Genomic DNA, 17072 nt, shown 5'->3' with positions numbered 1-17072 from the left:
TTGGAACCTCTTGATTAGGCTGGTGGATCTCTCAGAACTTCTGAGGCTCAGGACCCTGAGACACTGGGGGGCCATTCCCTCAGTAAGGTGTCACTCCCCTAGCCAAGACAGTAAATAAAAAACAAAATTGCATGTTGGAAATGGAAATGACGTCACCCTTGAATATCTCAAGGATGTAGAGGTGGGCCCACAGTATATCTCCATTGACTTCACCAGCCTGGTTCTTGCTGTAACCGTCAAGAACCTGCAGAATCGTCATTCTCCTGAGTTCTATGTGTACAAAGGGTTTGCAGGTGGCTGGGAGTGTGAAGAGCCTAGCTGTGGATCACATGCTGATGCCAACTAGAAAGCAACCACTGTGGAAGAACAAAGTCCTGAGCAGCCCAGCAGACTAAATTACATGGGTAGTCAACTTGAGCCAGCCATCAGTACTGACCCCAGAACTACCACAATGGGCAACCTGAATAGGACAGTTATGAAGGCAGAGATGGAACCCACTGTGATCCACATCATAGATTCTTACTTCTCACAACCAATCCAGCTGCTGTTATCTGTCAACATCTACTGTTGGAACTGGTGACAGATGCTGAACCTCCAACATGGCACTGCTAACAAAGAAAACAACCAATTAGTTGGTGACAAGCTGACTTGATGCTCACAGTAGACATTTATTCTACATGGGGTTTGCCTTTCTGTAAGCCCAGCCACAGCAGCACCATGATCCTGCTCAAGTTTGCTTTCTCCTGTCTTATCTCTGCAGGCATTGCTGTGTCTCCACATTTGCCTCTTGCAGGACCTGACTGCCTCACCTGTCCACTTTCCTTCCACTCAGGAAATTATCTGGAAAAAAGAAACAGAAGAAGTGGACTTGGAGACCAGAAGACACAGTAAGAATGCTGGAGTCAGTGTACTGATAAAGTGTATCAGGATTTTTAATGGTGGGTCAACAAGCCACAATACCAACAGAGGGTCATCCGCTTTCCTTTCCCTTTCTCAGCCCAGTACCCAGCCAGTTACTTTTTCAAGTCATTTTAAAGTCTTTAGGCAAAGAGATTTATGCACAATCAAGCATTAAAAATATTTTCTACAGTAAAATAAAAGCATTAATAAAAATTGCCATATTCTATATTAAATATACTAAAATATTGACAGTTTTATAAATAAAATCATTTTAAACAATACATACATGATGACAAAATTTCTTCAATACAGGTTATATATAAATCAACAACTAGCTTTGAAAACATAAAAAACCTTACATGCCCTTTATAAAGTACCAAAATTCATTTTATAAAATTATCAAAACTTAAAAAGTTTTAGAAATACTTCCATTTTTTTCCATTTTTAAAGAAACTATAGCATAATAGCAGACCTTTTTATTTTGTTTAAGTTGAAATACATTATAATACTCATCCAACAGTGCCTAAAAACACTTCTGAGACTTGCAGACACCGGGAAAAGCTAGGAGTGGAGTCCCAGACCCACCAAGCTTTGCCGTCTACCCTGTGCTACTACCAACCTTTATTCTCAAAACTACAAGCCTCCTTCTTGACCCTTCTCTAGAAAGCCTGTCATGAGTGATTTTCTAATTTCCAGAAGTTCTGAAAGAATTCTGATCTTTAAAATCCCATGCCAAAATTGAATGAATGACTTATTTTAAATTTGAAGTTAGCCAGGCGCTGATGGCTCACACCTATAATTCTAGCTACTTAGGAGGCTGAGAGCTGAGGATCGTGGTTCAAAGCCTGCTGGGACAGGAACCTCCGTGAGACTCTCATCTCCAATTAACCACTAGAAAACCGGAAGTGGTGCTGTGGCTCAAGTGGTAGAACATTAGCCTTGAGCTGAAGAGCACCGGGACAGTGCCCAAGCCCAGAGTTCAAGCCCCACGACTGACACCCTCCTCCTCCCCCTCCCCCCAAAAATGGAATTTAATACAAAAAACCATGGATCTATTCCTAATGAATTAGGGCTCTTCATTTGGTCACATGATTTCATGTCACTTGTTGAGGTAGGACAATTTTTTCTTCCTCTGAAGACTGTGCTGATTACATAAATGGTGGCTGTACTGGAAAGGGCTCTAATGCTTGTTCCACATTCTTCCAGTTGTGAAAATTCTCTCTGTACCATTCAACTGATAGAAAAACAAACAAACAGAAAAACAGAAAATAAAAAATCTAAAACCAAATGTCAATCAAGGTTACTAAGTTCTCGTTATATAAGAAAATTCTTGCCCCTCAAAATCCATCAGCAGACCAGGGCTAAAGAATCTGGTTTTTAACTTGACAATGATACTAATCAGAAGACCTTTTATAACCTGAAAATGTTAGAATTAAAAACACCTTTTTTTTTTCTGTTTCACTTCAAAAATCCTCCAATATTGAAACTGTTGATTTAAGTGCAGAAGACATTCTGATTTCAGGGAATTCAAAGTGAGGGAAAAGTCATTTGTAGTGGTTTTTAAAGTTTTTATTTAAAAAATATGGTTTATATAAATATGGTAGCACTGCATCAGAGGCAGAGTATGCTGATGTAAGCTTCCTTCTACTATGTGAAATTATTTTGTTCAATACTATCAGTAAAAACTTTTTGAATTAAAAGAAACTTAACAGTTATATGTTGCCTTTGATTTTTTTTTTCTCATCTCTTCAACTCAAGGCTAGCGCTCTACCACTTGAGCCATAGCACCACTTCCGGCTTTTTTCTTTTTGTTTATGTGGTGCTGAGGAATAGAACCCAGGGCCTCATGCATGCAAGGCAAGCGCGCTACCACTAAGCCACCTTCCCAGCCCCTGCCTTTGATTTTTATTTTCAGTATTTGACTGAAGTATTTTGTATTTCAAGATTTTGTATTTCAATTTTGTATTTCAAATCATCAATTGTCTTCATTTGTGTAGATGTTTTCTAATAAGTACATTTCTAAATAGAATTCTAAAATACATGCAGACTTTATACTTTTCTTCATGGATTTTCCAAATACATTGAATTTGTTTCGTATTTGTTTCTTTCAATATAATGTAACTCAAGACACTCAAAGACTATTACAGCTTATATTTCATCAAATTTTAGGAACCACACACTTGAAATTGGATTCTTATTTATAGAAAATGAAAGAAGAAAAAAGCTACAATAATAAATATGAGGTATTAATGATTACATTACACAAAACTTTCTAGGATATAAGAAGGTATAAAAATGTGCACTTCAGGGGCTGGGGGTTTAGCCCAGCGGAAGGGCACCCGCCTGGCGCACCCAAGGCCCTGGGTTCGGTTCTCAGCCCTAGTTTAAAAAAAAAAATGTGCATTTCAGAATCAATGAAATAGGCATTTGATTAATACTAATATAACACAAAAACTGATTTAGTTAGTCTATGAATTTCAAAGTACTCAGAAATATGTTGTGTAACAATTTAAGAAGTACAAATGATTTATTGAAAAATTTTATATAGTGTTTCTAACAATGAAATACTTTCATGTTTTTCTGATTGCTCCTAAAGTGATCAAATTTTAACCTACTTGTTTTCTTTATTCCTTCATTCCAAGGCACTTTAGGTTTCCATCCTAAACCGTGAATCTTTTCTGACTTCATTGGATATCTCATGTCATTGGTAGGTCTTAGGGGAAAAAAAAAAGAATTAAAATGACGTTCTGGATGTATGTCCACATATTTAACACTGAAAGGTATGTTTGTGTTCATGAATATCTACATAATTCATTTTTTTAATTAAAAAAGAAAATCTCTGAGCCAGGTGCTAGTGGCTCATGTCTATAATCTTAGCTACTCAGGAGGCAGAGATCTGAGGACTGCAATTTGAAGTCAGCTGGGGCAGGAAAGTTTATGATACTCTTATGTCCAGTTAATCACCAAAAAAGCCAGAAGTGGAGATGTGGCTCAAGTGTAAGGCTTGTGGAAAAAATAAAGCTTAAGGGGCTAGGAAGGTGACTCAATGGTAGAGCATTTTGCCTTGCATGCATGAGGCCCTGGGTTCGATTCCTCAGTACCACATAAGCAAAAAATAAAAAAATAAAATAAAAATAAAATAAAGCTTAAGGACAGTGCCCAGGCCCTGAGTTCAACCCCCAGACTAACACAAAAAATAAACAACCAAAATAAATCTTTGAAGGCATACTCAATGCTGAGTATTAAAAACAAATTATAAAATATATATTTTATAAAAATCTATAATGCCCAAGACCTAACTTTCTCTGGGGTTTATTCTTATAAATAGTTACAATTTTAAATATAAATCTAATGTCTGGTACTTAATAAATGCTTAATGAGTGAAAAAATAAATACATATAACTTAGGAGTTTTAAGTGTCAGGCCCTAGGCCAGGCACGTTATTCCCATTGTAATTAAACCTTAGCATACTCATGTAAGCAAGGTATTATTATCCCTCTTTCACAATGGAGGAAGCCTCACACTTAGAAAGGGCCAATAACTTTCTTTAAGTGTCACAGCTAGTAACAGTGCTATCCTTAGTCTGTATGATGTTTATAATTAGGGAACAATTTACTAGAAAATTCAAAAGAGATAAACTAGTTTTCAGGTAAGTCCATAAAATTTATAATTTTACACTAAGATTTCACAACCTTCCCCCAGTGTTTTAACTTGTTACTCACCTATCATTAACATAATCAACCCAATTTTCCATTTCAGACTCTGAATTTGTCTCTTTGATCTGTCAAAATGAAGAAAAAGCTTTTGAGTCAAATTATAAAATGAGACCAGAGAATAACAATGGTATTTAAGGGCTGATTAAAACAGTCAAGAAAGACAACTGCCTCAAGCACAGGAGACACCAAAAACACTTTCTATACCTCATAAACCACATTCCATATGAGGTGCAGAAGAGAACATGCAGGATATAAACTATAGGAGAAAATGTATTTTCCTGATTTTTGCTTTAGGTTTTATATATATATATATATATATATATATATATATATATATATATATATATATATAGAGAGAGAGAGAGAGAGAGAGAGAGAGAGAGAGAGAGAGAGAGAGAGAGTATATATATATATATATTATATATATGTACACACATATGCTCCTAATTATTTTATGTCATGTGCGTTGATTCTAAAATACACAATTTTGTATTTCTGACAGTGAGTACATCTCACAATATGGACGTGTACATTAGTGAATTTGTTTCTTGCAAGGAGTGACTACTAAAAGAATTACCAATGAAAATACAAGTAGGACATGTAATTATGAATTCTACTTTCCATTTTTAAATTTAGTAAACTGCAAACTACTGATACTGAATAACCTTGCGTTTACTGTCACTGACTTCTTGACAGTTTTCATGTATCTCCCTCTGAAAGAGTTACATACCAGATGTATTAGTTCTTTGGCAAGCTGGACAACTGACATTTCAAAATTGGTTCCAACATTATAAACTTCGCCTGGCTTTCCCTTTCTGAGGACAGTGAGAAGTGCTTCTACTACGTCGGTGGCATAGAGGAAATTTCTTCTTTGAAGCCCTGAGCCATGGATGCAGCTAAAGAACAAAGCAGAATTGGAAAGTGTGAAACATTAAGCTCTCCCAGGATAGGATAAAACAAGACTGGTACAGCTCTGAGAACTAGTTACCACAAGGAGCTTAGCAATCTTACTGAAACCACAAATTCTCATAGTTTTTGTACACTGTATCTCTGCAAACTTTCTCGGTCTACTCAATAATTGGCAAATGTGAGCCACAATGAATACTTCTCAACTTCATTCTGTAAATCCATCTTGAAAAACTAGCCACAGTTCTACGAATTAATCCTTTGAGAATAGAAAAATTATATAAAGATTGATGCTAAACTTAAACGTTGTAACTCAAAATTCAATGACAGGTCATTAAGAGTTGAAATTATCTTATTAAATTAAAATGATGAACTATGGATTATAATTACCTAAAAAATATCACATTACATACATGAAAAGACTTTTAAATTTTGTGGGACATTCAAGTCCATGGCCTCCACCTCCAAGGCTCTATGACTTTTATGAAATGCTATTACCCAATACTTTCAACAGACCAGAAAACACAGCAGTGAAAAAGCAAGTGATAACATACCATTTCCTGTTGTGTTGTAATAAAGATATAAATTTTGGAATAACCTGAAATAAAAAAATATTGGAATAACCTTTCCAAATTGGAAATCACTCACTAATATGAATCTAAATTCAGAAGATTAGAGATAAATTCTAGTTCTTTTTAGTCATGAATCCATGAAAGAGCTCATAGTATTTGATTAGCAAAAGAACTCTCAGATAGTTTATTGTATAAAAAGTGGATTATCTACAGATAAAATTACATAAATGAAGGAGAAATCAGAGGAAGTCTTCATAGGATGCTCGCTGTCCTCTCTGTGCTGATTCCTCACATAAGGTAAGAATATTATCTTACTTCTCACTTCATATATGACTTGTACTTTATAGAGTCAAGTGCCCTTGGACTTACAGATAATTTTATGTTAAAGGGAAAATAAGAAATTACTATCTTTATTTTATACTTGCTAAGGATACTCTACAAATAAAGCAATGTAAATATGATGAGGGTCTCCTGTTTGGACAAATACGTGAAAGCAATCACCTGTGAAGTAAGAAAACTAAGCCTCCAAATATAAGCAGAGCAGTCACAGTTATCTAGAACCGGACTTGTGGCAAAGGACCAACTGCATAGGCACTTTCAGTCACTTAACTACTTTTCCTATCTCCTGCTTATTTGGCTTTCTGAGGCCATTCGGCCATATAACAAATAAAGATGAGTTGTAGTACAGTTAACCATCTGACAGCAAGACAAATTTATGTACTAGCTTCCCACATCACTGCCTAAGGAGCTCTGAACTTTCTGTCCATTGAGATATATAGATCTGACTGCAGTCTTAACTGCAGCATAGCAGCAGTGGTGGGACTCCTCTCTGGCGTTTCAGTCCCCCAAAGACAAGGCATCTGCCCGTACATCATCTCACTGGATCCTTCCAATGCTTTTCTAAGCATTTTCATTATTCCACTATTCAAAGATGCTCAAAGGGCCTACAATCGTGCCAGCTACTGTCAAACTGATACTTAACCTCACCCTTTAAACACTAAGTCTGATGAGACTTGCATATAGCCTATGAAGAACCTATAATTACAACATAATTATTTAGACAAGTAATTTAAAAGGGATTATTTTAAATATTAAGAGATTACAATCACTAAAACCCACTATGGATTCAGAAGTAAAATTTACCTTTTCTGGATATTGATGTGGTCCATAAACATTACTGATTCTTGTAATGACAACTGGAAACTTAAAAGAGTGAAATTCAACATTAATGTAATGAAAAAATCCAACAATGATTATTTTGAAGATCTGCAGAGGTTTAAACAATAGGTACTGCCACCTAAATAATTCTGCACATTTTTAAGGAGAGGGTTTTTTTGTTTGAAGTTTTTTTAATTTGTTTTTCAAATAGGATCTTGTGCTAACTTTTCTCAGACTAGTATTCAACCTGATTTGTCTGGATTTTTATTATCCTTCCAAATGCTTAGACGATAGTCATGGGCCATCACATTCAGCTCTTGTGTTTTTAGGAACCTTACATTAGAAAAGGTCTCTTCAAGGGGAAAGAGACTGTGAATCCAAGATAAGCCTGGGATGCACAGTGGGACCCTGTCTGGAAAAATAGCAAGAGAGCTAAAAGTGACAGTGAGGTGGGGGAGGGCAGTAGAGAGTGACAAAGGAAAGTAAAGGAAGGAAGGAAAGGAAAGAAAGAGGAAGGAGAGTAGGAAGGCAGGGGAAGCAGGGAGGGAGGCAGGGAAAAGACAGAAGAAGATGGAGTTCAGATAAAGGCTCCCCCCAAAAAGGCTCCTCTTTACTGGAGCAAGGAAAGGCAAGTTTGTAAATAAGCCTGATAGAGTACTGAGGACCTTCTACTTGCTCATTTCAGAGGCTCCCTCTAGTTCTCTAAGTCTGCATAGGGGCTAACCCTCAAGTTGGCCCTCTCTCTGTCATATCAATGGTTATACATAAAAGAACTACCTCAAATGGAAGAGGACCAATGCCACTAGGACAAAAATTGTGAGAGAACCTTGTAGATGCTCTTGGCCTGCCTTTTGGACCCAGATCCTAATAACTAATGATGATCATTGGGAAGCTAAATGTGGGGGTTTCATTGGGCCAGGCTCCCACATGGACACTCAGAGCCACCCGGGGCGAGTCTACCTCCCATTCACGAGGAGTCAAGAATGCTGAATGATGCAGAGAGAAGCACACGGCAGGAAAGGAAATCTGTCCACCCTCTGTCTTCCTCCACTCATAGGAATCCAACAGGGCTTTTCACTATAGCTGTAACATTCTACCTAGTACTGAAATGGGAAAAATATATATTCAAAATATTGCTTTAATGATAACCTGAGTCATAAGAGGTAGGTCCTATGTTGTCCACATAGTATAAGAAATCAGTATTTTAAATTCCTTAATATGTAGATTTTCTCAAGCTATGTCTTCTATTCCAAAAATGAAAGTACTTGCACTTTTAGCACATAAGTCCAAAGTAAGTGGTTAGTGAGTTTCAGAAATCAGTTCTTACCTTGTGTTGTTCCCAATATGACTGTACAAAACATTCAGCAGCCGCCTTAGATGATGCATAAGGATTTGTAGGCTGCTTGGGTGAAGACTCATCAAATTCCTAATTTTTAAAAGAAGAGACAATGGAATAACATTTTGGAGTGTCCCCAAGCACATAAGTAGAGCACAGAAACAGCCCAGTATGGGTTTAGTCAATGAATATTAGGGCACTTGCTTAGTAGGTGGAATATGTATTTTCTCCTATTCAAGTTTCTAACCCCGCCTGACCCTGCTTAGCTTTCAAGATTAAAGGAGATCCCTTGCTACAGGGTGATATGGCTTGTAGACTGTTTTCCCTAAGCTTACCTGATCAACACTGCCTCCGTATACTTCATCTGTGCTGATGTAAATAAATTTCTCAACTCTGGCTTCATGAGCAGCACTTACCAAAACATGAGTGCCATAGACATTAACATATGTAAACTCAAAAGCTCGGACAAATGAAAGATCTAAAATAAATAGATAGATAAATGAGAAAACAGCTAGAACAATTCAAGGGACTCAGGTACAAAGCAAATACCAAATATACTAGAAATATTATTCTTATCTTTCCCCAATATCATTTAATATAAAGCCATCTGCTACAGCCCTATTTAAAAAAATAGGGTGTATGTATGAGTACAATGGTACATAGGTGGCTATTATTTAAAGTTCCTCAAATGTTTATGAATTAAAGTATCAATCAAGAGTAAAAATACAAAAAAAAAAGAGTAAAAATACATAAGAAAGCTGCAGTATATTCTTAAATTGAGATAGTATACAACACTGAAAAATGAACAAATTCTATCTACACCTATCTGGATGGGTCTAAGATTTTTTTTTTAAGACCAAAGAAAATCTACACACTAGTTCATATGTGTTTATTTTTTTAAATTCAAAAATAGTCCAGACTAAACTATAATGTTTAGAGGAAAAGATGTAGGCAGCCAAACTATAACAAAATGCAAAGGGAATGATAAACCATCAGTAGGCACTTGGTACAGACTACCAAGGACTCGGCAACTTTCAATTTCTTGCTTTGCTTCAGTGATGGCTACTCAGGTATACACACTACCACTTTTTTATTTAACTACACTTCTAAATTCTTCAGGATATACGTGATCTTCCACAATATTAAGAAAATTATCAAAAATATCACAAATTCACAAAAATAGTACAGATAATAAAAAAACAGTTTAAGACCCATTTCCTCATGCTTCTCCCTCCCTAGTTTGAATCTGGTTTAACTCCAAGTTGTAAGATATATCAAAAATTATATTTCAACCTACATTCATAAAAATAATTTAAAAATGCCAAGTAGACCAGTGACCAGAAACTAGTTTACAGCATATCTTCTTTCAAAGGTATGCATTAAGTTACCCATTCATTCAGTGCCATTACCGGACTTTAGACTTCTGCCTCCAAGGGATTAATCTGCCAATCATGACTGCAACATAAAACAGTGCTTACCTACGTGTGTTTGTGCAGCAAAGTGTAGAACTATATCTATCTGCTCTGTTTCAAAGAGCAGCTTTACAAAGGGCAAATCACATATGTCGCCCTATATGGAAAAAACAAACAAACATGAAAAAGTCAGTTTCCTGGTACATTCTCATTCTTATTTCATATCCCCCTTTTCCTACTTCCCATTTCAATAGAGAATATCTTGAAAATTCAGCGAAGTAGACAGGCAGATATAGTAAATGTGATGTTTATCCAGTACCTCAGAATATATTAAATTTAATCCAAAAATTGTTGCAAATAAATGTAAAATTATATTGAACAACAACTACTAGTTTTATCACAATTTTGTATGTGTGTGTGTGTGTGTGTGTGAGAGAGAGAGTGAGAGAGAGAGAGAGAGAGAGAGAGAAAGAGAGAGAGAGAGAGAGAGAGAGAGAGAGAGAGAGAGAGAGAGAGAGAAAGAGAGTACAAACACACATGCATGTTTGCTGGTACTGGGGTTTGAACTTAGGGCCTCTCAATTTTGCTCTGATTTTCCACTCATGGCTAGTGTTCTACCACTTGAGTCATGTCTCCACTTGCAGCTATTTGCTGATTAATTGGAGATAAGAGCCTCTTCTATTTGTCTGCTTGTTCTGGCTTTGAACCAAGATCTTTAGACCTCAGTTTAACTAGGACTACAAGCATAAACCACTAGGCTGAGCACGTTATAGCACATTTTTATAAGGCTGCTACATCAGTAAGGAACCCTAGTACTTGAACTTAGGGTCTGGGTACTGTTCTTTAGTATTTTTGTTCAAGGCTGGTGCTCTACCACGTGAGGCACAGCTCTACTTCCAACTTTTTGATGGTTAATTTGAGATAAGAGTTGCATTGACTTTCCTGCCCAAGCTAGACTCAAACCATAATCTTCAGATATCAGTCTCTTGAGTAGCTAGGATTACAGATAAGAGCTATCAGCACCCGGCTAGGAAAATTTTTAACGTTAAAAGAAAAAACAAAAACCTTTGAAAGAACCATTACTGAAATACATTTAAACTAAGTCTAATAACATGCATATTTTATCCCAAGTAAGTAAAATTATGGTACATTTAATGTTTATATAGACGTGTTTTTCTTAAAATACACATTCTCAACAAATCTTCAGTAACTGAGGAAAACACTTTAACATTAAATTTTAATATAGTCTTTAAGTTTTACAGTTATATAAAGAGTTTATAGAATTATATTCATGGGGGAAAAATCATACATCATAACACAGCTTCATGGGACAGTATTGCTTCCCTCTCTGCAAGTGAAGAGCCCAGCTCTGTGTTTTACCCTTTGGACTGACCTAAGAGAAGTTGGTAAGAGTCAGCTGTCCAAAGGCAATGGCCTTTCTGAGGAAGACTGTCCTGCCAGCTTCCCTGATGGTTGATGTTTCAGAGTGACACTGTACTTCATATTATTTGTTGGGGAAGGCATTATTAAAAGAGGCCAGTGAGGACCCAAAGTCACAAACCAGGCAAATTCTGCTAGTTATGCATGAATTTGCTAATGTATCAAAAAAAGCCAACAAATCATAGCTTCATCTTTAATGTCAAACCAAAAGTAAAATTCTTTACAGCATGTGCTACTTCTAGCAATGACTACCTGATCCTTTAAAAGGTCTTCAGTAAGTAAGTATACCTTATAATTTATAATGGAGATAAACATTATTTCTTCATGACTAAAAGGGCACAGTACAATAGTTATAAAATCTTGCACACCTGTATAAATTTGTAGTTTTGTTTGCTAGAAATGGCTTCAAGATTCTTCAGACTTGCACAGTAATCCAGCTAAAAGTAAGAGAATGGGGAAAGGGGAACACAAAAAAGCAATAACATTAGATTTTCCTATAAAATAGAATTTATTTTATTTAAGACTACAATGATGAAGGCTGGAAAATCAATGTGTGTTTGTTGTATTTTTACACATTTTTAAAGTTGACATCTTAAAAGTTTAAGGAAGTAATTTTTCTTAGCTTTTCAAAATATCAAACAAATAACTCTCCAAACTAACCTTTCAATAAAACTCTACTTAAAAATGCTCCTGCCAAAATATGCCTGCTGCTATTGGTAGCTAGGAAAGTTACCACTAATAAAATTAAAGTAACCATTTGTATAATCTTTTACATCCAAAAACATAGTGACTACTAATCTTAGCTATCACATTCTTCAGGGAGACTCCAATTATTGCTAATTCTCAAAACCAAATTAATTGTATTACATTTTAAAAAACACACATAATATCCCAGAAAGTTATAAAAATAGTAAAAACAAAGCCTTTAAGACCAAAAAGAATACAGTACAATATCAAATTATACTAGCTCCCCATATAACACCAGTAACTACAAGGTTACATTAAATGTTGAGTTTAGAATGGGTGGACCTGTTTTTGTTTGTTGCATGATTGGTTTTTTTTTTTTTAAGGCTGCACTTGGGTTTGGCATGATGGCACATGCCTGTAATCCCAAATATTTGGGAGGCAGAGATAGGGGTATCAATATTTGAGGACAGCACTAGGCAGAAGCACAAGCTCCTATTTGAAAAATAAACTAAAAGGATTGGGAAATGTGCCTAAAGTGGTAGAGCACTTATCTAGCAAGCACAAGGCTCCGAGTTTGATCTCTAGTTCAAACAAGCAAATAAAACAAACAAGAAAACAAGGGGGAAAAAACACAAAACCTTGGTCTGCTGGCAATGGTGACATATGTCTTTCACCTCAGAACTCAGGAAGTAGAAGCAGTAGGATCTGAAGTTTCAGGCCAGCCTGAGCTACACAGTGAGACACTGCCTCAAAATAGCAAGGGCTACGGAAATATAGCTCTGTGTTAAAACACTTGTCTAGAACAGACAAGGCCAAGGGTTTGATTCTTTTATTTTTATTGCTACTACTACTATATTATTATTGTTATTATTGTTATTTTGCCAGTCCTAGGGCTTGAACTCAGGGCCTGGCCACTGTCCCTGAGCTTCTTTATCTCAAGGTTAGCTCTCTACCACTTGAGCCACAGCACCACTTCTAGCTTTTTCTGTTTATGTGGTACTGAGGAATCGAACCCAGGGCTTCATGAATGTTAGGCAAGCACTCTACCACTAAGTCACATTCCCAGCCTGGGTTTGATTCAGAAAGGAAAGAAAGGAAGAAAGAAAGAAAGAGAGAGAGAGAGAGAGAGAGAAGGGAGGGAGAGAAGGAAAGAAGGAAGGAAGGAAGGAAGGAAGGAAAAAGAACTCAACTTTGTGGACTAATACATGCTAGTTTAGAAAGATCTTACGTAAGTTTTACTACATCATGAGTACATACTATAAAGATCCATAAGTAGCTAGCATAACTAAATAAATAACAGGATCCTGAAAAATATAATTCAACTGAAACATAACTTCAATGCATGGTTCATTTTTATAAAACTCACCTTGTCTAGATTTATGATCATATAATTTGGATAATCTTCTACTAAGGAGACAATCACATGTGATGCACTGTAAGAAAAGAGTAGATTGTGGGAGTAGAAAACTTTTACCTCTCTATATTCTTGAGTGCTTTCCTAAGCTGGTGAGTATCAGAAGATAAATTTAACTTTTCCAAAATAACAGAAATAAGGTAACCACCCCCCAAAAAAACCCAACATTTTTTACCCAACTTTCAATAATATCTATAAACTAACTCTTATACTCGCTTTATACCATTTGGGAGAAAGAATTGGGTATACTGGGTATAAAGAAATAGTCGCTTGACCCTATGTTGCCATCAACCTAGTCATCCTATGAATGCATGATGAGTGTGCTAGTCAGAACAACTGCATTGAAATTACACCATGCCTTTCAGGAACTGCAGATACAATTGTATAAAATGTAAATCAGGTTGAATGCAATGGCTATCTCTTGGTATGACAGTTTGGCAATGCAAACTAGAATCCTCAGGAAAGATTTCTAAGCTAATGATCCAAACTATCCTGAGTTGTATGTCCGCAGAGGCTGCTAGGCTTCAGAACACTTGGAAATGGAACCAAAGGCTCAATGAAGTCAACTACTAGATTGTCAAACATTTAAGCATTGGGCTTCCAGGAGAAGGGTAAGCCCTGACCAGATAAATTATGAATTCTGAGCCTGTACTTGGAAGACCTTTAACAAACAGTCCACCTAGATCAGCATTCTCACACAAGTAACACACTTTCACGTCCTTTTTAAAAATCCTCTTATTAGATGGAACTAGCGTGTTTGATACTCTCCCACAAATGACTGTCAGATTAGAGGCAATGAGCTAATGGATTAGTGGGGAAAAAACAGAAATACCACATCCCTTCCTCTTCTGCTAGACACTGAGTTCCTTGAGAGTAGTAAAGTATCCTGCTTGTTATGCAAGCATTTATCCATTCAATAATTACTGAAGATCTTCATAAAATGGGCCAAGCATTCTTTCAGCTACTTAGTGAACCAAAGTGTCTGCCCTCCTGGAGTTTACATTCTACAATGTAGATGCAGGCAATAAACAAGCAAATAAAACAGGCAATATACAAATATGTGTAATATCAGGAAGAAGTTAAGCCTGTTAACAGAGAGGTAGGCCGTGTGTGTGTGTGTGTGTGTGTGTGTGTGTGTGTGTGTGTGTGTGTGTGTGTTCTACATATAATGTATTCAGTCAGGTAAGGACACTGCAGAGGTAGGTGGATGTGAGTAAAAAGCTGAATTCAGCATGTAAAAAGATGACAAAGGACAGGCCTACAAAGCGCTCAAGAAGGGGGTGGGCACTAGCCAGGTGCATTCCAAGAACTTAGGAGGGTAAAAGGTAGCAGGCACAGAAAAGAAGAGCAATCAGGTTGGAAACAGCAGTTAGGCACCTGCATCTTCTAGGTGCAGGGGAGTCTGGAGTTAAATCTGGGAGGAGACCCCACCGTGCATTCGCATGAGTTACACAAACGTTGACCAGTCTGAGAAGCAGAACAACCTTGAGGGAACAGAATGCCACCGGGATGCTACAGTCTTATTGCAGACAAAAGGCAGCGCGGGTGGGGAAGGCTGGTGAGCCCTGGTCGCCTGAAGGATGTGCTCTGGAAACGGACAGGATTGGCTGCTCGCACGTGGGTCCGAGCAGGAGGCAGCGAGCCTCTGGGGTCACTGGGTTTTTACGTATGCTGAATGATGCATGTCCTAGGAGATGGCTGTGGGGTGCGGGAGGTATCCACCCATCAAGGCCTGGATGCGGTGCTGGCCCGAGGCTCCTTTTAGGGGTGGGGATTTCCGTCACACGCGCGCACCCCAAGAAGTGACCAGGGGTGACGGGGCACCTGGCGCCAGGCGGGGGCGGGGACAGCATCCCCAACACCCTGGCTTTGGAAAGGACTCGTCTTAAAGAAGTTGCAAACGGACCGCGTCTGGCGGGGCAAGGGGTGGGGGGAAGTGGGGGCGCGTGAGGACCCTCCCCAAGTCAGACAACCCCCTCCCCCGAGGCAGGCAACAGCGCTGGGGGCAAGTTCGGCCTTCCTGCGGAGAATCTGCTCGGCCAGCGGCGTTGGTACCTACATGAAGCCAGCACCGCCGGTCACCAGGACCCGCTTCGCAAAGCTGTCAGGGCCCCCGGGTTCCGCCCCGACCGCCATCGACATAGCCCAGCTCGGCAGCGCTCGGTGCCGTAAAGCGCGGGGCCTGAGGACCGCAGTGAAGCCCCCACCACGACGTTTTGCGACTCGCCTCCCTTCTCTGACACGTTACGGGGAACTTGGCCGCCGCTTCCGGAAGGTGGGGCCTTCGCCAATTTTCCACGCCCACGTTGGGGGCGGGGCTGAGGGAGTCTTCCTGCGCAGGCGCAAGTCCTTTTGGCCTAAGACTGGTTTGCCAGGAGCAAATGAGATTGCCCTAGGCATTGGGCATTTTATAAGCTGGTGTGTCTGGCGTGGGTTAAGCTTTACTTAGATTCACAGAAGTACAACATTAAGAGTGAGTGACTTCTTTCTTGTACTTCATGCATCTCTAGCGGTTATGCACCGTGGAACCTTTGTGGGGTTTTCTTCTTTCAGGGTGTAAATGAGAAGTCACTATTGCAAAATTAACTCTTACTGTTGTTGTTCATACGATTATGGACAGCACATGCTACTTGTAATCATATTAATGATGCACTCTATCCTTTTGCTCACTCTGCCCCACTCCCCTGGTCCTCCTTGGTCTTCTTTGAATTGGATAAGAATGCTATTTTCCTACCCCTTTTCCTCAAATGCCTGCTTAGTTTCCCAGTATTCAGTCCTAGGTTTAATGTCTTCCTATCAGAGACCTTTTTTCACCACACAATTAAAATAGCAAGTTCCCCATTACCCTGAAAAACCATCTTAACCTTATTTGTCTTTATACTAGTCAATGTAGGAGTTGATGATGCAATTATTTGTTGTCTCTGCACCTTGACTGAGCTTTTTGTTTCCTGATTTAATCCAAAATCTCTACAACAGAAAAAATGATCAGCTAGTACTGTCCAACAGATAAAGATCTTTTTCTCTGCATGATATGTCTCAGCAAAGCCTAAACAGAAGTATTATTCAGAACATTTGGAAACTAGAAACTCTTTTATTTTTTAAGACTACCTTGCTATGTTGCCAGGCTCCTGTCTTAGTCACCACACCCCATCATTATTTCAAATTTTTTTGAGGAGAAGGTAGTAATACATAGGACAATTTCAAATGCATATACTCTGGTGACAAAATTCCACGATGGACAATATTGATCATTTTTATTGCTGTGTTGTTTAATAAGGAAAAATGGTACAGAAGTCAAATATCTATAAGATTGTCTAACTTTTAAAATAGAATAAGCTTTAAACATAGGAAGCCATCACAGAATGAGAACCAAAATATATTGGAGTAGATATTTATACTTTTTTCCTGATGCATATCTTCCTCACACATATGGGCACCCTACTCAACTTAGACCAGTTTAACTTTCCAGAGATTTCAACTTGATGTAAGGTTATAGTGATTGCTGTTCTTGAATTCTGAGGACTTACACAT

The 17072-nt window shown here is 38.0% G+C and overlaps 1 protein-coding gene across 2 annotated transcripts; it reads right to left on the bottom strand.

The window, feature by feature from the left end:
* Positions 1 to 902: 902 nt before the first annotated feature.
* Positions 903 to 15704, bottom strand: Tgds (TDP-glucose 4,6-dehydratase). Of its 2 annotated transcripts, XM_070002740.1 has the most exons (12): positions 15601 to 15704; positions 13494 to 13560; positions 11809 to 11877; positions 10067 to 10157; positions 8924 to 9066; positions 8580 to 8678; positions 7238 to 7297; positions 6077 to 6120; positions 5347 to 5512; positions 4623 to 4681; positions 3516 to 3613; positions 903 to 2134 (listed from the first exon to the last, which is right to left on the bottom strand). In XM_070002740.1, the coding sequence occupies exons 1-12, from the start codon at positions 15681 to 15683 to the stop codon at positions 2049 to 2051; spliced, it is 1065 nt and encodes a 354-aa protein (XP_069858841.1). In that variant the 5' UTR covers positions 15684 to 15704; the 3' UTR covers positions 903 to 2048. The 2 variants fall into 2 exon arrangements, with proteins under 2 accessions (XP_069858841.1, XP_069858842.1); XM_070002741.1 differs by lacking the exon at positions 3516 to 3613 and having other exon boundaries at positions 2048 to 2134.
* Between the last annotated feature and the right edge of the window lie 1368 nt (positions 15705 to 17072).

This window comes from Dipodomys merriami, unplaced genomic scaffold (genome assembly GCF_024711535.1).
Source record: "Dipodomys merriami isolate MVZ:Mamm:240054 unplaced genomic scaffold, mDipMer1.0.p SCAF_6, whole genome shotgun sequence".
NCBI classification, from domain to species: Eukaryota; Metazoa; Chordata; class Mammalia; order Rodentia; family Heteromyidae; genus Dipodomys; species Dipodomys merriami.
This window is presented reverse-complemented; position numbering and strand designations above follow the sequence as displayed.